Source organism: Eschscholzia californica, unplaced genomic scaffold (genome assembly GCF_041429995.1).
Source record: "Eschscholzia californica isolate CP2 unplaced genomic scaffold, dmEscCali1.0.p SCAF_3, whole genome shotgun sequence".
Taxonomy (NCBI): domain Eukaryota; kingdom Viridiplantae; phylum Streptophyta; class Magnoliopsida; order Ranunculales; family Papaveraceae; genus Eschscholzia; species Eschscholzia californica.
Genome location: NW_028238420.1, coordinates 28,816,163 through 28,839,022, shown reverse-complemented (window position 1 = coordinate 28,839,022; position 22,860 = coordinate 28,816,163). Strand labels below are relative to the sequence as shown.

The following is a 22,860-nucleotide window of genomic DNA, read 5'->3' as shown; positions in this document are numbered from 1 at the left end:
CAAAGCTTTCATATGATGGTGGCAGGATGCAAGCAATAGTACTGCCTTATCTTCTTCTTCGAATTTGACATCTATATTTGCCAAATCTAAGAATACTCGGTTGAGTTCATCCATATGGTCTTTCAACGATTCCCCTTCTAACATCTGTAAACTAAATAATTTCTTCTTTAGATACGAACGACTAGTTAGAGATTTCGTCATATACCTTGTCTCCATCTTACTCCATAGCCCATCGGCAATAGTTTCCGTCGCTACTTCCCGCAAGACTTCATTGCTCAAACAGAGTAGAATCTGACCATGAGCTCTCTCCATGAGATCTTCCTTCTCTGCTTCTGAAAGTGATTCAGCGAGTGCAGCCTTCCCATTCAACGTCTTCAGCAGACCCTGTTGAACTAATACTGCTCGCATCTTAACCTTCTAAAGATTAAAATTGTTACTTCCATCGAACTTCTCTATCTCGTATTTCGCCATCACAGAAACCTCAAAACCTCAGCTCTGATACCAGTTTGTTATAACAATCGGGGTTAATGTGAACAATACGAGTAATCCAAGACAAGCAATAGGAATAGTAAAGAACAATCAAGAACAGAACGCAGAGATTTACGTGGTTCGGTTTGTGAGACCTACTCCACGGCGACAACGACGCGATGATTTTCACTATGATAAGCAAACAAGTTTACACAAGAGATTCGTGAGATTGTGTCTTACTGATATCTCCTTAGGGTTTAGTTTATATAGCCACTAAACCCTAACCCTAACCCCACCGCCTCACCGACTCTCTCTCTACAACCGACATTATACACGAATAAACACCAATCAACGACATAAGCCTATCTTCGCATTCCCGCTCTATCTCGGACTCCAGCTTTGCCTCAGAGCACTGCTTCGCATACCAGCTCTGTCTCAGTAATCAGCTCCGCTAATGGGTCCAAGCTTCGGTAGGTTTAACCAGGTTCGATACCAATCCATATTCGAGTCGCTTCTAACATACATCTCCTTCTTAAAGAAATAAGAGCATATGTACATTAATATTATGTTTTTGTTAATATATATCTATTTTAATAAAACTACTGAGTCGGTTATCCAAAAGATAAGTCTGACCGTCTGATTTTGTTGGGAGTTTGATAAAGATCACATCGAACTGCTGATATAAAATCCTCTTAATGTAATCAAACTACTCAATTGGTTATCCAAAGGATAAGTCTGCTTGTCTGATTTTGTTGAGAGTTTGATATAGATCACATCCAACTACTGATATAAAATCCTCTTAATGTAATCGATTTAAATATAAGAGCAGTAGTGTCAATAGTTCATTTCTTTTTTAAACACCAAAATTGCTTTAGGATGTCCTTAGAATATGTAACTACTACCGGATGTATCTTTTGTCCCTACTTTCTCTATCACGATTTACATTCGTCTCACGCTCTCTCCACTATTATCTTATGGTTATAGGGATATTGTCAATTTACATTAGTTGGTTAATATTTGTTTCCTTATTTCTATTCACATAATTCAGTTTTAGCTAGGGACAACCTTATTTCTTCTCCCTTAATCTATTTATTTTCTTTTCCAAATCTCTCTTCAATCTTTTAATTTTATACTGTGGCATCTTCTTTATTACTCATTCAGTTTATTTATCAGGAAATTGGTCTGAAGACCCAATTTTAAACTTTTTAAAGTAAAAAAGACAAGTTATATTATTTTGGGTTATTTCCCAAATGGCCACCAACTTTGTGACCAGCTTCCTCCCTGGCCCCTACTTTAGCAAAAATACCCATATGACCCCCTTTTTCGTTATCTTTAACTTTCTGTTACTCTTTGTCCTCCATCTCATTTTCTCCCTCTGCCACATCATTTGAGCTCGCCACATCATCATCTTCTCTGGCAGAGGTCGCCGACCTGCAAAATTTTTAGCCGGCGACCTTCAAATTTTTATTTTTTATTTTCTCGCTCTAATATATTTTTTTTTAAACTCTCTCTCTCTACAGATCTAGAGAGAGCAGACCCATTAAAGGTCTGTTCACAGACCTCCATTGGGTCTGGTCTCTCTAGATCTGTAGAGAGAGAGAGTTAAAAAAAAAATTAGAGAGAGAGAGAATAAAAAAAATATTTTGAAGGTTGCCGGCCGGAAATTTGGCCGACCGGCGACCCCTGGCGGAGAAGATGATGATGTGGCAGAGAGAGAAAATGAGATGGAGGAGAGAGAGTAACGGAAAGTTAAAGATAACGAAAAAAAGGAGCCATATGGGTATTTTTTGCTAAAGTAGGGGGCCATGCAGGAAGCTGGTCACAAAGTTGGGGGACATTTGGGAAATAACCCTATTATTTTTTTGTTAAAAACCTAAAATTTGTATTTTTTTTTAAACCCCAAAGATTTGTATTTTATTTGGTTAGAAACCCAATATTTTTATAAAGTTGTTGTAGGGTGTTGCAAAGTCGTGCAAGGTGTTGCAAACCTGTTGCAAAGTTATCGCAAAGTTGTCGCAAGGTGTTGCAAAGTTGTCGCAAGATGTTGCAAAGTTGTCGCAAGGTGTTGCAAAGCTTTTACAAATTAAGAAAAGTACCTAATAAGCTGCAGACTTAAAAATTGACTGATCCTTTTCACCAAAACAAAAACTTTATAGGGAGTTTTGACCAAATTTTTCTTTATTCTTTTTAAAGTAATTGGGTGAATCTCATTAATAACCTAGATTTGAGAAGATTATGTATATCGAAAGATGTTTACTTTCTTCGTTTTTCCATTTACAAATGTATCTTTTTATAGATTTGGATTTAAATGTGCATTAGAACTAAATGTGATCTACCGGCGTAAGCCAAGAGAAATTTGGATATGCCCTCTTTTGACTAGATCGTAAATACGACATCTCCTACGGACGCGGTGAAAACTTAGTATATATTTCAGATACAACATCTGGAGGTGTCATCTCTTGACTAGATCGTAAAAACGGCATCCCCTACGGACGCGACAGAAATCTAATATATATTTAAGATACAACATCTAGAAGTGTCCTCTCTTTACTACATCGTAAAAATGACCTCTCTAAATATAGTTAAAATTTGAATTCTAACTGCCCCGTGCCAGATAAATCTGAAAAATTTGACGGATTTGGACATATTTTGAACATTAAGAGTTTAAAAAGGCCGCGACTTTTGGGGAATAAAGAAAAATCTTTAAGGCATAAAGACTTAGCTTAATGAAGATTGACTGAGAAGACAACATTTATGTTTAGTCCAAAAATTCGCTTGATTGAGCTTTGCCTCTAAACTTCATCTTCCCATCAACTTCACCACCGCCGCCATTTCCCACCACCACTGTTCTTTTTCCTCTCTCTTATGCTCGTCTTTCTTTCTTTCGTGCCATTCTCTGTTGCTCAGCTCTCTCTCTCATGATCTCTCTCAGTCATTGTTTCTCTATTTCTCTTTCAACCTTCCCAAATTAATCTTTCTCTATTTTCAAAACTTATTTTCATCGCCACTATCTCCTTTCAATCATTTTTCAAACTCACTCTTATCAGAGCATCATTTTATTAACCATCACAAAACCCTAATAAAAATAACCACCACCACCACTACAAGAAACCCTAACCCCACTTTCATCTTTCCTCAAAACCACCTCTTTAACCATAGCTGATACTACCCTCTTTTTCATCCGCTTCTCCTATTCCTCAATCAACTCAAGAACAACGCCCAAAAGAAGAATCTTTATCTTCTACTGATGAAGAAGAGAAAGAAACCGTGGATGAGTATTTGAGTTCCCCCACCGACTATGTCAAATCCCTCAAAGCAGTTATGGAACTTAAAATCGAATTAGGAAAAATCGAAGAAGCAATCTCAATAGTCGTTAAGTTAATTGAAATCAAACCCACTGAAACAAAATGGGTTCTTTTCAAATCCAGTCTTTTCATGGAGAAGTCGAATTGGCAAAAGTACTGAAGATTAGTTCTAAAAGGACATCCTTATTCTAGGCATTTCGAGGATCATTTGAAAGCAACGAAGTTTTTATCCGAAGCAGTAGATTATCAGAAAATGTCTAAAAGTAAGAAGATATGAAGTTGGTGCTTCGTTGCTCTCCATCATACTTGAGAAGATGAGTTTCAAAATTAGGTATGACGAGTTTGATTCTTCTAGTTGAGAAAGTATGTTAAGTTTTAAAGAGAGAGAATGACCAGTAGAGAGTGTGGTAGAGAGAAACCAAAAGTTTTTTTTTTCTGTGATGGTGAATGTGATAGAAGATGAAAATTAGGGAGAAAATTTCAATCAATTGAATTTTTGAGTTAAACAATAAATACATCTCTTAAGTCAATCGTGATTGACTAAGTGTTTATGCCTCATAAATTTTTCTTTATTCCCTCTCACCACGGTGGCCTTTAAAAGTTACCTATGACCTAGAATTCCCACCATGCTTACATGACCCACCAGAGTCTCACTCCTACGTATATTCTCTTCATTATAAGTAATTACTCACCTCCGCCCATAGAGAGATAGAAGATGAGGTTTCTATATAACCATTGTTCACTCATGGCCACAATAGGATCATCAAACCCACCATCACTCAAACCACAACAGAAGAATCAAAAACCAAAATCAAATCTCATCTGCTTCTCTTACTATACCAATAAAACCACAAAATGGCACCAGAAACTATTCCTTCATGCCCTAACTGGAACTTTTTCTTTCAATCTTCTCATTTCATCTCCTCCTTCAATTGCTGAACTTCTTGTCTCTTCACCTCCTTCAACTGAAATTTGTAGAGAAGAACAACTTCAAGAAGAGCAAAAACTAGAAACTGCTCCTGAATTAGTCAGTAATGAAGAAATTGTTGAAGAAGCTTGGGAGATTGTTAATGAGAGCTTCCTTGATTCTAGTGATCGTCATCGTTTTTCTCCAGATCAATGGATGGTAATCACTCATACTGAACTAACAACCTCACATTTCATTTTCATATTGTATTGTTGTTTTTGATACAAGTATTTTGTTATTAGAGGATGTTGGTTTGAAAATAGTCCCACATGGGAGAAGGGCAATCTAGCAATCAAGAATGTAATGTCTAAGTCCTCTCCACTCATTGCCTATCGTTTTTGAGTTGGATGACCACAAACTTAACAGTTGCCGAGCTTAAATGAAAATATTATTTCGGAAGATAATAGCAGTAATAGGTTCTTTGATTCCTTTACCTGCCAATGCAGAATGCTTAACCATATAGTAGTTTGCTTCTTTTTAGCCATAAAACATGAAAAAGAAATACTTAGATTTTCGGTTGGAAGTCCAAAAGTATTCACCTTATTATAAAGTTCTTGTTATTAAGTGATCTCTGGGGCATTTATGGGAATGGTTATAGTTATATCTTGACTTACAAATTGGGTATTGTTGAAGAACAAATTGGTTATACTTTGGAGTACAAAATTCTATTGGTACGATTTATTTTCATCGATAGTAACTGACGCTTTTTTAGTTAAATTGATGTTGTTTCCACTTTCCAGCAAAAGAAGGAAAATATTACTGGTAGATCAATTCGGACAAGATCTCAAGCTCATGATATTATCCGAAAAATGTTAGCTAGTTTGGATGACCCTTATACGCGGTTTCTTTCTCCCCCAGAGGTAGATATTTCTCCAACAGTCTGATATACTTATGAACTATGAAGTGTATATGCACAAAGTATCTATAAGACATGTCAATAACGTTATGAACTATGGAGGTGTTGTACACCTTGCTTAGGGAGCTGCCTTCGGGGTTTCATATTGTTCTTGCCTTTTTAAAAAAACTACCAGCCATATTAACCTTGATTGAGGCACTACCAAAACCCCAAAGCGTAGTTCCACATGGTACAAGGATTTCCTTGCCACTGCTTGCCCTTAATCACAGGTGCCAAACACACCAAAAGGCCTAGGCTCTATGTAAGATAAGGTCTCGAGTGGTAACCCAGGTGGCTAGGTCCATGATCTAGAAGCTCTTCCCATGAGCAATTGAGGTATAAATTCCTTCAACCTGAAACTTTTGTCTCACATTACAAAACATGGTTTTAGGTCTAAGTGACTTTTCCTGACCAGCAACAAACCACAAAACACATGAGAGTATATTTCCTTTCGAACCCTCTTATCCTTCATTGATGCAGAATTTGATTGTAGCACGAATCACATTTACTTGTTTTAATGCTTATTTCGACCAAAAGTAGTAATATAATTCATCAGAAGTTACTTTCTCAGTGTCTAGTTTTAGCATAAAGGGGAACGGAAGTTAGGTCATGTTACAATTTTACCCTAGCATATACATTACAGTCGTACACAATTGAAGCAAAATATTGTTGATACATTGTCAAAACTTATATCACTAGCTCTTTGTTCACCACTTCACCAGTATGATGCTAAGAGAAACAAAACAAAAAGCTGCCAAGTTTTACAACTTTCCAACCATAGTCGTCCAATTAATAGTAAAAACCCTCTAAAATACCATAAGGCTCCACTTCTTTGGCCTGGGTCTAGAAATAAAGAAGGTAGAATACTGCTAACTCAATTTTATCAAAATCAAATTGCTTTCGAATAGAAATAGCTCTATCACGAACTTTCCTAATAACTCACATGCAATCGATGCGGGAATAAGCTCACTATTTTCACCAAATATCTATTTTCTCATCTTACCGAAATATGAGTACCTCATAGATATGGTTGGGAATTATATAGCTCCCCACACTAATTTACACAAAAACCAAGTATGCCAAGAACGATGAAGATTATATGAAAAATAAAAAGCTATTGTTGAAAGGGCCGGCTTTTGCCTGATCATCTACACTGGAAATTTCTTAACATATAGTTTTCATAAAAAATCTCTGAAACATGCATACAATGTATTGAACTTTGCTTTCTGTGAATCACAAATTCAGGTAAGTTCATCGAATGATGAAAACTATTATTAGAATGTTATCAAATAATAAAATAAGCATAGGAAATATACCTTCGCTTCTAACTATAATTTTATCATGTAAAAATTAATATTATTGACATTTTGTTAGACACTCGTTTAATAATGTATAAGGCTTTCACAAGAAACACTATAAGTTATATATTCTACTTCTTGACAAAATTAATAGAATTTTGCTAACCCCATGAAAAGGATTTAAAATCGAAGATCTAGTATTCAACAAAAAACAATTTTATTCCTCTCTTTTGAATTTCCCGGAACTCGTCTATTTATTCTCACCTCTAGACTGTAATTGATTGAACGTTTCTGTAATTTTTCTTTCTGAAAAAGTAGATTTTATATTAATAAATAATAAAATACAGACAATTTCCGCCCTTGAAAGGGAATAGAACTTACAAAACAAGATTACATTTATTAACTACTGCCTCCCAATTGAATATAAAGTCTGAGAAAAAAACATGGATCTTCTTCCTTTGTATTCTCCCAGAGTGACAGAGCATTCCTTCAATTGAGATAATTGCATCTTCTACAGATATGTTTTTCTCTTTAGCTATTCCCTCATTCATTTCCTTCCATAAATTTCAGAATATGGCCACTGAAATGAGTTTTGGTAAAGGGAGTACCTCCCATTGGCTTAAGCAATGTTCACTTCTTTTGGCATACACCAGGAGACACCCATGGGATCTGTAAAAATGTAAAGAAATTCCAGATCGCAGAAGCAAACTGGTAATTAATGAGTAATTGCGTTGTATTGTCTTCTACCTCTCTGCATAATCACATCTATTGACTCTGTAGTTGGGATGACTTTCTCAAATAAGTTTGTCTGGGAAAGTCTGACCTTCCATTGCATCAGTTTTAATATGTTTGTACCTGTGTCTCACTGTAAGTCCTTCCTCCTCATTATGGACACAAATCATGTTGTCCTCCTCCAGTACTTCAGTCTTTGCCCTCTCAAGTAAATCCAAGAGGTCCAAAAGTTGTGGAATCTTGTTGTCATTCAAGTGCCTCCCCGATGGTATCTCTATTTGTATGAAGCTGCTAATTGGTCCTATTTTCTTAATTGAGAGAGAAAATATATCCCGAAAATTTGCTCTTAGGGTCTCGTCTGAGCCCGAGGTTTTCCCAGAAGTTAATGGATGTTCCATTACCAACCTTCCACTTCAATATGGTTTCTAGCTTTCTTTTCCTGCTTGATATTCCTCTCCAAGCACAAAAACCGTAAGGCTATTTTACCTTGCCAGTTTCCATACCATCCCTCTGAACTCCGTATTTGTCTTCAGTGATAGTTCTCCATAGCGCATGCTTCTCTATGCCGAATGTCCATAGTCATTCAGATATAAGTGCATCTTTCATCACCGTAAGGTTTTTAACTCGTAACAGCCTTGCTCCAAGTCTTAAGATGTAGACTCCAATGCCACCCAATGAACTATCTTTGTGTATTCATTCTCGTCCCAGGAAGTTCATCATTTTGGCTTTGATTGTCCTCAACACTCCAACATGAACAACAAACGTAGAGAAGCCTTAGCCAAATAGTTCAGGTTAGTGGCCTTCCAAACAGATATTACTGATTTCTTATCAAATGCTATTTTGAACCAATTCAAGATGTGTTTCAATTTCTCGATTTGATATGCCATATCTTCCATGAAGAAGAAGGTATCATCTGCGAAGTGGAGATGAGTCCTCGACAACCCATTGCGTGTTGCCCTAAATCCTCTTGGCGACCTTAATTTCTTCACCTTTGCACATACCATAAGTCAATAATTCAGTACCTTAGAGAGTAGAGACCATAAGGAACAACATCGAGGATATGGGGTCACCGTGCCTTAAGCCCCTTCAGTCGGAAGTAGTTGTGGGAGCCCAACGCAAAAGAAGTCGAGCTTATGCAACAATAAACCCAGCTCATCCATTTATATAAAATGCCTGTCTTAACCACAAGATCCAATATCATAAGCGTTTACTTTTAGGATCTTCTTTGATTCTGGAATGATTAATTGATTGGCTATGAGGACAATATGAAAGATTTGTCTTCTGCCCATGCGATCCCTTTGAAATGCAAAAATAATTTGATCAAGGGTTTTTGCCAATATATCCAGAAAGATCCTTGTTAATATTTTGTAGGGGTTTACACTAGACTGATGGGTTAGGAGTTCTTTGATTCAGTATTGGTCTTCTTTGGGATTAGGACGATGAATGTCATTCTAAGCTACGTGTCTTCTCAAGTTTCGGTGGAATTTTGGGTCGGTCCAAAAGTACAAACATATCGTGGAAACGTTTTGGTCTGTGTGGAAATTTTACCGATATGATTTGCCTTTACGTGTGACGTCCTTAAAGAATAAATAGAAATATAACAGTTTGGTCAGGAGGCTAAATTGAATTATTTAACCGTAATTGTCCTAACTCCTAAAACAGTTAGATTAGTGGTAAACAGCATTAAAACAGTTAGTGTAGGGGCAATTTGAATTATTTAACATAAAAAACCCTAGATCCATCTTCAAACCTCATTTTGTCTTGCTAAGCATTTAAACAGTACATGAAAGAGGAAAAAATATTTTGAATCGCAAACCAACAGTTCAGTAGATGCTTTTGTGATGATCTTTTTCCAAGGAAAATAATTGATTACCTTGGATTTTTTTTTCTGTGCATAAGTTGCAGCATATTAGCCGAAGAAGTCATGTTGTTAAATTTTTCTTTTAATGCTAAGTTTATGCTTTTTGAAATCCTTGAGTGGTATGAAGTACGAATGGGCCATATATATTGTATTTGTACTTCAATTCCTAGTGTTCATAAAATGTTCTATATATTTATTCACTAAAATAAACTATGTTTTCTCATCCATATGTTGTGCTGCTACATCACCAGTATTACAGAAATGCTTGTATAGTACTACAGTTACACTAGACGTCTTTTTCCCTCTATAAATCTTTGCACAGTCTTTTGTGGTTCTACTGATAACTCTTCCTCATGTGAAGTTAGTATGTTCTTGCTTCCTATTTCACTTATTTTTTCTTACTGAGATTTGTTATAAAAATGTATCAGACCTTCTTATGATGACACATATGTTTGATTCTTCAAGAATACTTTCTTTATAGTCATATGATACTATACATCAATATGCGCTTTACATAACATACATATATGATTTTCTTGCATCATATTGTACCTTATTGTATCTTTCATGTTTGAAAATAGTTTGCGAAGATGGCTCGATATGATATGACTGGGATTGGGATAAACCTCCGGGAAATTCCAGATGATAATGGGAACATCAAACTGAAAGTGCTAGGGCTTATATTGGACAGCCCAGCACATGATGCTGGTGTAAGACAGGTAAATATGATGTCCCATACTGCATCCTCAAGATATGAAATGCTCATCACCCTCTAGTTCCATTCTTAGTTTCAATTCATACTTTCCGGGATTCTGTATTTGGTGAATCAAGCAAAATAAACACGCCTTTTACAAATTATCTAATCCTATTGCATTTTCATCATATTGCATATAGTCACACCTAACTTGCATGTTCGGTAGTCCATACCCTTTTAGTAGGATTTACTTTTCTTTTTACTTGCATTTGATTGCTTGTTTGATAGGGGGACGAAGTCATATCTGTTAATGGAGTGGATGTGAGAGGAAAGTCCGCTGTTGAAGTTTCATCCTTATTACAAGGTCCAAATGAAACATTTGTCACTATAGAGGTATGATTTATAAACTATACAAAGTTATAACATATGCTGCACTTACATACTACTTGTTAAAATGTTTTCCTCAGTATAATTCATGTAGGTTAAGCATGGCAATTGCGGGCCTGTACAATCCATGGAAGTCCAAAGGCGACTTGTTGCCCGAACTCCAGTGTTTTATCGTTTAGAACAAAAAGGGACTGCACCTTCCGTCGGATATATACGCATCAAAGAATTTAATGCTTTAGCAACCAAAGATTTGATCACTGGTACATGCTACGAACTTCCCATTAACTATCTATCGGCGTGTCATCACAGTGTACTATCCTTAATGTGCTATAGCCTATTGTTACAAAGGAGGGTGATCTGTTTTCATTACTATATAATTCATTCATTTTCAAAAAATAAAAAATAAAATAACTGCAAGCGCATATGTAGTGTAGACCTAGGCAAGTACGGGTCGATCCCACGAAGATCTGCAACTGATTCTACAGCCAAGTCGGTTTTCCTCTCCTTTCTGCACAGTGACCGGTTTTTTTCTTTTACAAAACTAAGAAAACTCTGATATTTGCAGCAATGAAGCGTCTTCAGGACTCTGGTGCTTCATATTTTGTTCTGGATCTTCGAGACAATCTTGGTGGACTAGTGCAGGTCCGTATGGTATCTAATTTTTTCACAATTATATTTTCTTTTGATTCTCTTAAAAGTGCTATTTTGTCACTTATGACGAAGCAAAGTGGAACTAAAAACCAAAACCAATCATTTAAGCTAACGATGCACATCAAATCATTTAAGCTAACGATGCACATCAAATCATTTAAGCTAACTGTGCACATGAACTCTTGCTAGACTAGTGCAGGTCCATTCGGAATCTAAGTTTTCACAATTATATTTTCTTTAGATTCTTCTAGAAGTGCTATTTTGTCACTTATAATGAAGCAAAGTGAAAGTAAAAAACCAAAACCAATCAATTAAGCTAAATATGCACATGAAATCCTAAAGTAATGTAAATAAACATTATAGTAGGCAACCATGATTATTCTTTGTCTTTGCAATGACTTAGAAAGACCAAGTATGTGGTATAGGCGATGGTTCTGACCTCAAACCAAATTACCTCTGTAGGGTTCAACCAAGATTCTGGCCTAATTAGGGGTCTAGGAATTAATTATGTGAATATGGTCGACCTAAATAATTGGCTAACCAACAAATATTAAAAGTTGCAAGGATACAAACCGTATGTGAAATATGACACGTATTTCAAGGTCAATCCAGGAGGATTTGATCGGAAGTAAATCTAAATCTGAAATAAACTATTAAACTAAAGAAAATAATTGAATTTGAGAAAATATTTGAAGACTAAAAAGAATTAAAACTTAGAAAACAAAATAAAAATGTAGGATAAACTATAATTTTGCAAATCTAAGATATTGAAATTTACCACTAACAATCATATTTGAATCTAGTATCAATTTCAAATTATTATCCCTTGATAACTCGAAAATTAGTGGAAATCAATCCGCAATTTTCGGAAGATGAAACAATAAAGAACCTTCAACATATCTCATAACCCACTTCACTTGGAATTTGAATCCTAAGTTGTTAGTTTCTTAGGTTAACCATTGTACGATTAATTTGAAACATTAAAGCACATTAAAAGAGATAACAAAGCAAATACGATATTGCAACTCAAATATTCATGTTAGGGGTTCATTCTCTACCCTGGTGGAAGAGTTAGAAAGCTATGATAATTAAATACATGATTTAATTAATGATCAACCAGTAAAGGAAGAGAGAAGAGAGAAGAAAGAAGAGAGAAGAGAGAAAAAGATAAAATCGGATTAGATCGATGAAGTCTGTAGTTCTTGTACACTTCCTCTTCTTTTTCCACAACTTGTCTCTGTATTCTCCCAAAGCTTCACACCCAAAAAAAACGAGTTTATCTCTTATGTTTCCCTCTAAAATTTCTCCCAAAGTTGGTATGTGGACATGTGTTTAACTGTATGTGATTTGCCCCTTAATACTTGTAAATAGTCGGTTCTTCCCAAGTGAAATTGCCATCTTTATATTAGTCCCCTACAAATCGTCTTTTTGTGAAACACACCATATCTTAATTACCAATTGACCCAATTAAATCATTACGATTTACAAGCACCAATTACACACCAATCATCATGTAGTTATTACCTTCGATATATTCTTGGATTTTCCTGAAAATATAATTAATTAAATGAGTTTCATCAAAATTAACAACTAATTATTGTCAATTAGGGACAACTAATGGCGTACTAATGTACCTCATTGATTGACTTTAGGACTCACTAAATGTTGCATGCTAGTACTCTTCTACTAATTAATTATATAAATATATTAATGAACCAGAAGGACTATAAGCAAACAGAACAAATGGTACTGACGACTCGTTTACTTGAACTCGATCATGGCAAACTACACCATTCGTTGGCCATTGGTTAGATTTGATGGCCATCATTTTATTTGGTTATACCATGAGACTGTTTCCTCATAGTTACAAATGACCCAGTTGGGTTACTAGTCCCTGTGGATGTGTTTTTTTTTTAAAAAATTTTTGAATTAATAATAGAATTATGGTATAGTACAATGAGGAAAGATTCCAATGAGATATTAGGACGTGTTACATCATTATCTCATCTTACTTAGATACAAGATTTATACTTGGCCCACCCAACGTTCCTGCTCCATTGATATAACAAGTTTTATTAAAAGGGAGCTAATCAAAGTGATGTATCGCAGTAGTCATGAGAATATGAGATAGATTTTAATTTATATTGGCAAATTTATGAAGCATGAAACAGGATTATAGGAACCAGTAGTGCCATGAAGTTTTTTTTTTATGTTCTGCCAATGGGTTCTTGTCAAGTTTGAGATGCTATTGTTATGCTTGAATAGGTGTCTCATTGACGTGATGAGGTCAATTTGCAAGCTCAGTAGTATGTCTTTGCATCAGCATAACAGTGCCACTCATTTTTATCTCTGTAATTTCAGTGAATGATTTAATTACTTTGATTTCTTAGTTATTGTCATGAGATATCTTAGTTCCACGTTCCTTTTCTCCTACCTGTTTATAGCTTGGCAAGTGGGTCTGTGGCCATAGATCTATATTCCTGTTAATTGTTATACTGTGACAATCTCTCATAGAGCTTAATATGAATTTGTTCTGGTTCACTATCGTAAATTCCTTACTCTCATACATCTAATTTATCCATTTCAGGCTGGGATTGAAGTTGCTAAGCTCTTTCTTAATCAAGGGGATCCGGTGTGTAATCCTGATAGTAGTAACTTTTCAGATGTGCCTCTTGATAAGTTTCTGATTTTGAATATGATATCTAGACTCTCTAATATAGATTCTTGTTGTTCAAGTCACACATATTGGTCTCTTAGGGTTTTAGATTATGAATTGTCTATGCCTATGGAAGAGTACGTGTATCGACATCCGCGAACGGTACGACTTATGAGGTCTCCGATACTATGACTAGAAAATTGCCAGTACAGGGAATATAGTAATGCTCGTATATCTTCTTGTTGAATTTGTGGTCATTCAACACAAACCCCAATTGGTAATGAGTGGGAAGGACCTAGACATTATTTTATTGGTTATTCGATCACGCTTCGCCATGTGGGACTATTCTTACACGCCCCCTCAACATGTCACATTTTTTCAGCCTAACCCATGTCTTTTATCTTTCTCTCGAGAGAGGCATGTGGTAAATATGTGGTCATCCAACTCAAAACCAATTGGTAATGAGTGGAGAGGACATGGACATTATGTTATTGGTTACTAGATCACCCTTTGCCCATGTGGGGCTATTCTCACACTTCTGTTCTTAGGTTAATTCATTCTTACATAGATTCTTACGACATATATATATATATATATATATATATATATATATATATATACACTTTTGGATCAAAGGTTATTTGCATTAGCACAGAAAACATTACTTTATAATCGTATTTTATGGTCCAACCTCCTAACATGACCGTGCACATACACAGATATACATAAGCTATGTAGCTTTGTACGTAAAGAAGTAACTGTCAGGATCCAAAAAACAAACAAATACTAAAAGTTTAGGTTCATAGCTCAAAACCATGGCAGACTGGATTTATTTGAAACCGTTATTACCAGGCACGCATATCTGTAACAGGGTAATACTTTTCACTAATCTCTGGAACAGTTCATTATCCTCGTACATGTAAACAAAAATCTTTCACGCCATCGGTTGATTTTGTATCGAACACAAAACGATTGCCTTACGAATTTTGACACAATATTGGTAAAAATTTGAGAGCTCAAACAAGTAAGAAGCATTTGTTCATCACTTATCGCTACTTTTATGGTTGTCTGGTCAGATGCATTTTGCGGTTGAGAAATGAAGTATGTTTTCGTGATTCTCTAAACAGTGAAACGTGGAAAGCAAACAAGAATAACCTTCTCATGTACCTTAAATTTCAAAATGGATATCAATAATTTGCTTGGTAGAGTTGGTAATGAATTAGTACCCATCCAGAACTGAAAATTGTGTTTATTGGACTTCTATTATTTCCTATTATAATGTCGAATATTTGCAAAAAGAGGATCAGATATACCTGTTACTATAATACTAATGAGATAACTGCGCTTTGTCAAATTTATATTTACTGACAATTCTTATTAACTAGTAGATTAAAGCGGGTACATGATCATGCATACAGGTTATTTATACTGCTGGAAGGGACCCCGAGTACCAAAAAAGTATTGTTGCAGAAACTAAACCTCTCTTTACGGCACCAGTCATTGTAAGGATAGTACTGTGTTTTTTTGGTCGTAGAAGTCTCCGTGGGATAGTAGAAAATATATCAATTTAAACAAGGTCGTGGATTTGTAAAAAAGAATGTCCTATAGTGAAGTATCAAGGATGCATCTATTCTTATGAATAAGTCCACTCTTAAGAGTTTTACAATATTTCTGCACTTTCTAGTGTTCTTACATATTTATAAAGCAATTTATCTACTTGATCGATTATAAACTTTCTTAACAAAGAAAAACTGGTTTGATTGTGTGTTAGAATATATGTAGTACCAGAAGTGGTAAGATGTTATTTCATATTATTCCATCTCTCTTAATAGAGTTTCATATAATTTCTCGGATTTGTTTGGCTGTAATAATGTTATCACTTCCATTGTAGGTCTTAGTTAATAACAAGACTGCAAGTGCAAGCGAGATTGTGAGTATCATCACATTAACATTTTATCTTTAGTTGCTAGATTGGTTTTATCAGTGAACTGTAATAGTAAAGCAGAACCTTTTTTCAGGTTGCAACTGCACTTCATGATAACTGCAGAGCTGTTCTTGTGGGAGAGAGGACCTATGGCAAAGTATGAATAATAGCGCGCACATAATGTCGGTCAATGGTTTACTCACACTATAAAGTCGGCAAGTAGCATATTTTTTCGTTGTTAGTGGTTTGCTCATATGCTTTTCAGGAATCTCTGAAACTCTTTCTTTCTAACCGGAATCCAGAAAACTAGACTCTACTAATCTAGAACAGAGTAGCTCAACTAGTAGAGTGGGGAAGCTTTAACCTAAGATTGATAGTTTACCTTTTAGACAAATTCGTACCTTTGGCAATTTGCATACGTATTATCATATAAAATGTAAGAAATCCTTAAGTAATATCCTCCATTTGCCCTGTCCATTATATAAGACTCCTAACAACTTTAAGTCAAACTTCTAAACTATTCGACCTCATTGGAATCTTCTAAAATTAGATTTGTCTTTGAATTTTACTTGTACCAAGAGATTAATGATTAAACTAGAATATTTAAAAGAGTTCAGCTAATTTGTGGAAAACAAAGAAAGCACCCATTTGCTGGTTTCTAAATTGTTCTGTTTTGGGGCAAATGTTGTATTCAAGATGTTGGACATTTGTTGAACCAACTGTGTTGTTAGGATGATGAACCAAAAAGCCATGTTTATTTATTTTTATTCGTTATACTTCTATCTTAACGGTCTTCACTATTACAGGGTTTAATTCAATCTGTCTTTGAGCTTCGTGATGGGTCTGGCATTGTTGTCACTGTCGGGAAGTATGTAACACCGAAGCAATTGGACATCAATGGAAATGGAGTAGACCCAGACTTTCAGAATATCCCAGGTAAGAAATCAATGTTGTTTGATGAAGTAAAATAAGTGGCCTGAAACTGTCATCACCTTCTTTTTGCAGCCTGGGCTGACGTCAAGGAATACCTTTCCCAGTGTCATCTTCAAATAAATGGATAAGTGCAAGGTTTGCTTTCGATTTTGTTGCTCCACTTATTGCTTTTACAAGTCTACAACTTAAAATTCTGAAGTTGCCTTCGGATATTTTTGTTCACAATCACCATGATTTTCTGAAATTCATGTCCTGCTGAATTATTTAGATAGGTTTGTGTGGTAGTAGGTTCTCCTGCTGCAGCTCCTAATATATGTGAATAAAATGTGATTCTGAAATTTTGAGCTAATACAGCAAACTCATAATTAGCTAATACCAAATCTGTGGTGAAGAGACAAGAGAAACAATGATTGGAACTCTACCACTGATAACTCCTGAAATAACTTTACCAGCGAACATCTATCCGACTACATATCTGGCGACCACTCACACCATACCGGAGTGTCTATGGGGACCTCAAGCAACGCTACTGTTGAGCTAGCTCAGTTGTAGCACTTCTGAGCAGAACTTACAGGGAGGGTGTAACAGGCTTGGCGGAAGCCGGTATCTGGACTCCAGGGACCTCAAACAATGCTATAACCGAGCTATCTCAGTTTATAGAGCCGCTGAGCATACCAGAGGCCATGATCTTTAGTCCTTAACCATGAATGGCTTGAATGTGTCGGTGGTGAACAAAAGTTTCCAAATTGGCCAAAAGCCAAGAAGGAAGTTTTATCATCTCAGAGTTACGGTATTGCAGAGACTGGATAACCTTTACCCGGATGGAGTAACTAGTTTAGCCAGTTCCATTTTCCTGATGACGTCGACCCGGAACAAAAGAGAGAAGGGAAGAAGATGAGCAGATTAAGGGAAGGTTCGAGCCGTTGGCTATGGGAAAGGTGGTTAATGACCGGGGAGAACATGGATGCGGTTCACAAGGTAGGAAACAGCAGAAAGAAATCAGTATGGTTGCCAGCGGGAAGTTGGAAGGTTGGACCCGAATGAGTTCTATCGTCGACAATCTAGTAGCCGGGACGTACCAACAGCGGATGCATGAAGACCTTGGCCCGGTGGAGGTGTTGGAAATCAACACAATCAATAGGCTGGGATAAACACGCAGCAACCCACTGCTTGGAAGAAGGATCATAATCGTTCAGAAAGAAGTTTGAACACTCAACCGCCACCCGGCGACCCCACCAATGCATGGTGAAGATTTTCCTCAAGTCTAGTTTTTTCCCAAGGGTCGGGTCTAATAAATATGGATTTCTCAAACCAGGTCTGCCTTTTAAATATAACAACAATGAGATCAAGCACCTCATCTTCAAGAATCAACAAGAACAATGGGGGAGACGGAAGTAGTATCGCAGAAGTGACACCACTGCCGGCCATCGGAGATGCACCGGAACATGTGAAGGCTAGGATGCCGATAGGATTGTAGGAAACATACAGGACGTGGAGAAACAAGCTGAATGTTCGAAAAATATATGGAAGAAGCAGAAGTTCAATTTGAAGAAGGAGATGACATTCAAGCTCGGAAACCAAGAAAGGATAGTTTGATACAAGAGAAGCTACCAGAGCAGTCTCAACAACCCAGTGCAGAAAAAAGTAGCAAGACAAGATGCCCTTAACCCATAGTAGTCGAGAAGACAGGTGAGGAACTCTCCAGATATTGACCCGCAATCCGATAAAAGAAAAAAGCGTGCAAGATCAACCTCAGCTTGTGGAAAGATTGAGGTCAGAGAAAAGTTAGCATTAGAGCCTCAAATGTCAGAGATTGAGATAAGTGAAGATCTGCTGGAAGCATTTACAAATCTGGTCAATAACATTAACAAATGGACCAAGCAAAAAACATATCATAGAAGAAGGCTAGTCAAGAAGAGGACATCAGACCCAAGAGTTGTATGGGCGTTGGAAAAAGAATTAGTTCTAAACCCAGATAGCGAGGGGCCGAAAGAGACTAGGACGGTCCCAGAGATAGCCCGACAAGAGAAGCCTAAAGCAAGAGAGGAAGAGTTTTAGATTCTGGAGAGGAACTGGGCTTCACTAAAGGCTAAGGAAAGGAAAAAGTGCTTGACCTTATGGTAGTGGATGGTATCAATCGGAAGCAAGCAACATAGCAGGAAAAGGTGGAAGAGGAGCCGAATATGGTGGAACCCCTAGCAATGATCTTGCCTCGCCCAAAGAAGCAAACTAAACAACCAAAGCAAAAAAGAGGAAGAAAAAGGTCAGAAGAGCGATTAAGAGGAACCGAAGAAGATAGGATTAACAATAACACTACAAAAGGAACAGAGGCATTAGCGTCGGTGGTTAAATAGAAAAGAAATCTCAAGTTCTACAAAGAGTTGAAGCCTCCGAATGGACTTTTGCATCTCTTTTTTGTGTTCACGAAAAATTAAGATACAAAATTGGTTGGGAAGCTGCCCCCGATGGGGGCATTTAGGGTATTCTATGTGTTTGGAACTCATTTTTTTAGTAAATCGTTTTTACCGGTGTATATTCTATATGTTCGATAGTGAAGGAAAAAGGCAGACAACTTTACCTGACTCTTCATAGGAATTTATGGCCCTTGTATCCAAGGAATAAAATTTCAATTTTGGTGGAAATTTCGGTCAGTCCCGAGAAACGTGTCTTAGAAATATTTCGGTTAGTGTGGAAATCTTACAAATCCATGGAAATGATAGAAATACGATGCAATTGTATATAACAATATTATCAAACCATAATGAAGCATAAAAATGATATATATAACGGATTAACAAAATCTATTAGTTTGAGGGGTATTAAGAATTACACAGTTACGTCCAAGAGTAAATTGAGTAACTTCTTGAAAATATCACTCAAAAGATAACATTTTTACTGATAATAGTTAACAAGCTTTGTAAGCTTAAGAAGGTATCATCTATTACACAATTATATCAGGGGTGTGTTACAAAGCTAAAATCGATTTGGGCAGTTAAGTAGGGGGTAAATCATTCAAATAGTTTTAAAAAACATTCAGAGCATAACATAAAAATCAAGAGATATCTACGAGAAATGAAGAAGAAAATGAAGATGGAAAAGGTGAAAGAATAAATATGTTTTTAGTTTTAGTTTCTCCGGATTTTTTGCTAGATTTCCTTTATGTCAGTTGAAATTTCCATCATGTTGGTGGAAATCTCGAAATTTCCAACAATTTCGGGCAAAATTTCCATCATGCTGGTGGAAACTATGCAGGAAATAGTTGTAAGTGTGATTTCGTGCACGTAATATAAATTAAGAAACGTTCGGGAAGTTCATTCCTTGTTTGTATCAAAGAAAAAGGGTACAGTTTTGGAAGGAACTGGAGGAAATAGCCTATAAGTGGAACCTCCTTTGGTGGTTGGGAGGAGATTTCGCTTCATGAGAAAAGGAATGGGAGGAAATTGACGTCGAGTATGAGAGGGTTCGAAGACTGGATTACTAGGAACGGTCTGCTAGACCTCCCAAAGCATGGCATGGCCTTCTCTTGGTCCAATATACCAGGAAAATCCAGTGATGTGCCTTTTAGAGAGGTACCTGGTGAACAAAGAATGGAAAGACTACTTTCTTGAAGTGGAGCTGATCTCTTTGCCCAAAGTGACTTTGGATCACTCGCCTTACTGAAACCAACATTGAAGAACCCGAACTCCCTTCCTTCAGAATGAAGGAGGTGTGGATGCTCGACCCAGTGTTTGAAAGACAAACTGAAACCGTGGTCGAGACAGAAATTTCGGCTTTTAACAATAAACTGAGGAAACTACAAGACAAAATCATACCTTTGGACAAGGAAGAAGAAACAAGTACTCTAACTCAGGAGGATTTTGTGTCTAGAAAAGAAAAGATAATAGAGTTGCATAAGATGCTGAACCTGGAAGAGATGAGCCTGTGCCAGAAGTCAAGGGTGCAATGGCTCGAGGCTGGAGACAGGAACTTCATATATTTTCATCACATCATCAGATGTAGAGCGAGATCTAACCGGGTGAGCATGATTATGGAGAACGGAACAACATCCCTGTTTGAGGAACCAGACATTAAGAATGCGGCGCTTAATTTCTTCAGCAACTTACAGACAAACCTAAGCAGTGGAGACCAGTCAATTATAATATGGCAATCCAAGCCGCTAGTCCAGGCCTTATTGATGCGGGTTGTGACGAGGGGTCCAAAACAGAATGTAACGCTTCAATAGATTAACAAAATAAAGGCTTGGAGATGGAAGATCCATTTAAGTCTGACACGAAAAATGGTACCACACACACACATAAGTCTTAAAGATAGATTCCTACAAGGGTGAGCTTCATGGTATGGGAACGTGCCTCTAGCCACATTACCAAATCGGCTACCCTCTGGGGTTTCACATGGCAAGTAGATGTGTTGTGTGCAAAGAAAAGAAAGAATCAGTAAACCATCTGTTTCTACACTGCAAAATAGCCACTACCCTCTGGGACTTTCATCCAAACGGCTAAATCTCAATGGTGTATACCGGAGTCAGTAGACCAAACCATCCATCAATGGGGTGGTTTGAAAATCCCCAAGGGCAAGAAGAAGATCTAGAACATAATCCTTCTGGCTGTAATTTGGTGCTTATGGAAGGAGAGAAATGTATAAATATTATATGGCACAAATCCCTATAGTATCCTAGGGGCAGAAGACATTAAAGGCTTATTATTTCACTGGAATAGAAAAACGGGATGGGCCAAATCTAAATCGTACAATGATACTTTAAACCGTTGGAAAGCTATGATACTATAACATAGTCTCCTAGTCTTGTTTCGTTTATTCTTTTTCAATAAAGATTCGTTTAAAGTTAAAAAAAAAAACAGTGATTAGAGATAGATTTTTTCATCTCGCCACATTACCAAATTGGATGGAGCCTGACTTCTTTTAAGATTCACTAGCTTTTTAGATGAAGAAAGAGGAAAACAAATCGGAATGGCATTGAGGTTGATCATTCTCTTTTGCAATCGTGGGGTTGTAAATCGTAATTTTGCGGAACAGAATCGAAGTAGTGTATATCTTTTTTATAGGAATCAAATTTTGAGTGTAAGGCATTGAGGTTGATCATTCTCTTTTGCTATCATGGGGTTGTAAATCGTAATTTTGCGGAACAGAATCGAAGTACTGTATATCTTTTTTGTAGGAATCGAATTTTGAGTTTAAGGCTACAATTTTTGGTTTTCTACATCGTCTTGATACTGAGAAAACATCTGGTCACTTTTTTAATCTGTGTATGACACTGAAATGTACCGAAGTTTTTGAGTATTGATAAACAAATAGATTGTCTTACTAGAGTTCCGTTCTTACATGTCTTTATTTAATGCAGGAGACACTTGTGCTCGAGAATTCGATTTGCTAGTGTGATTTAAGTCTTAGGCCTTAAGCTGCAACTTCTTTTGATTTCTGTTGGTATTAGACTATTTGCATGAACCAAAACTGCAAGATCATTTTCTCAAGTATAGCATCTTGACATCAAAAGGTAATCCTATTGTAGTTTATCAATCTGTGTTTTGTATACAATATTTAATTCAACGGTTTTCTTTCAGGTTTAGGTATTGAAGTCCAAATACTTCATAAGGAACAACTGGAGATTCAAATTTGGATTTTCTGTAATATATGTTTGCCCCAGATTTTATTTACTCTGTTCAATATATCCCTTGCGCTCTTCCTTTGAAGTCACCGAACTGATTTAGTACAACATAGATCACTGTTGCCCAAGGTAGCAATGAACTTCCGATTGGCTTTGTTAGCTGTGTACTAGTTGTTAACTTGATACTAATCATATATATTAGCAGTCTAATTCTTTTCTAATTGTATAATTTCCCAAGATAGAGTCCTCTCTTTCAACAAAAAAAAAGATAGTCCTCTCTATGTTTCCTAAGTTAGATTCTAAGTTGTGTCTAAAGCTGGGAAAACGGTCCGGAAACTCGAGATCCGGCCCGGACCGTTGGGACTCGGTGACCGAAATAAGCCCGCTTCGGGCTTGCCCGGCCCGTTTAGATGGCCTCTAGTGGTCGGGACACGGGCAGGGCCTTTTGCCAGACGTCCGGCTCGCTGAG

At 36.7% G+C, this 22,860-nt stretch overlaps 1 protein-coding gene across 5 annotated transcripts; it reads left to right on the top strand.

Moving 5' to 3' along the window:
- The first annotated feature begins 4,407 nt into the window (after window positions 1–4,407).
- On the top strand, window positions 4,408–22,612 carry LOC147549379 (Peptidase S41 family protein). Of its 5 annotated transcripts, XR_015237032.1 has the most exons (16): window positions 4,408–4,899; window positions 5,481–5,600; window positions 10,108–10,245; window positions 10,509–10,613; window positions 10,702–10,867; window positions 11,173–11,249; window positions 13,846–13,890; window positions 15,333–15,416; window positions 15,806–15,844; window positions 15,933–15,995; window positions 16,645–16,774; window positions 16,844–16,906; window positions 21,832–21,847; window positions 21,960–22,014; window positions 22,128–22,280; window positions 22,348–22,612. XR_015237032.1 is itself a non-coding variant. In XM_086666553.1 (12 exons), exons 1-12 carry the CDS (start codon window positions 4,489–4,491, stop codon window positions 16,897–16,899), a joined length of 1,434 nt encoding a protein of 477 aa, XP_086522679.1. In that variant the 5' UTR covers window positions 4,408–4,488; the 3' UTR covers window positions 16,900–20,577. The 5 variants fall into 5 exon arrangements, 1 of the variants encoding a protein (XP_086522679.1); XR_015237031.1 differs by lacking the exons at window positions 21,832–21,847; window positions 21,960–22,014; XR_015237033.1 differs by lacking the exons at window positions 21,832–21,847; window positions 21,960–22,014 and having other exon boundaries at window positions 15,933–16,053.
- The last annotated feature ends 248 nt before the right edge of the window (window positions 22,613–22,860 follow it).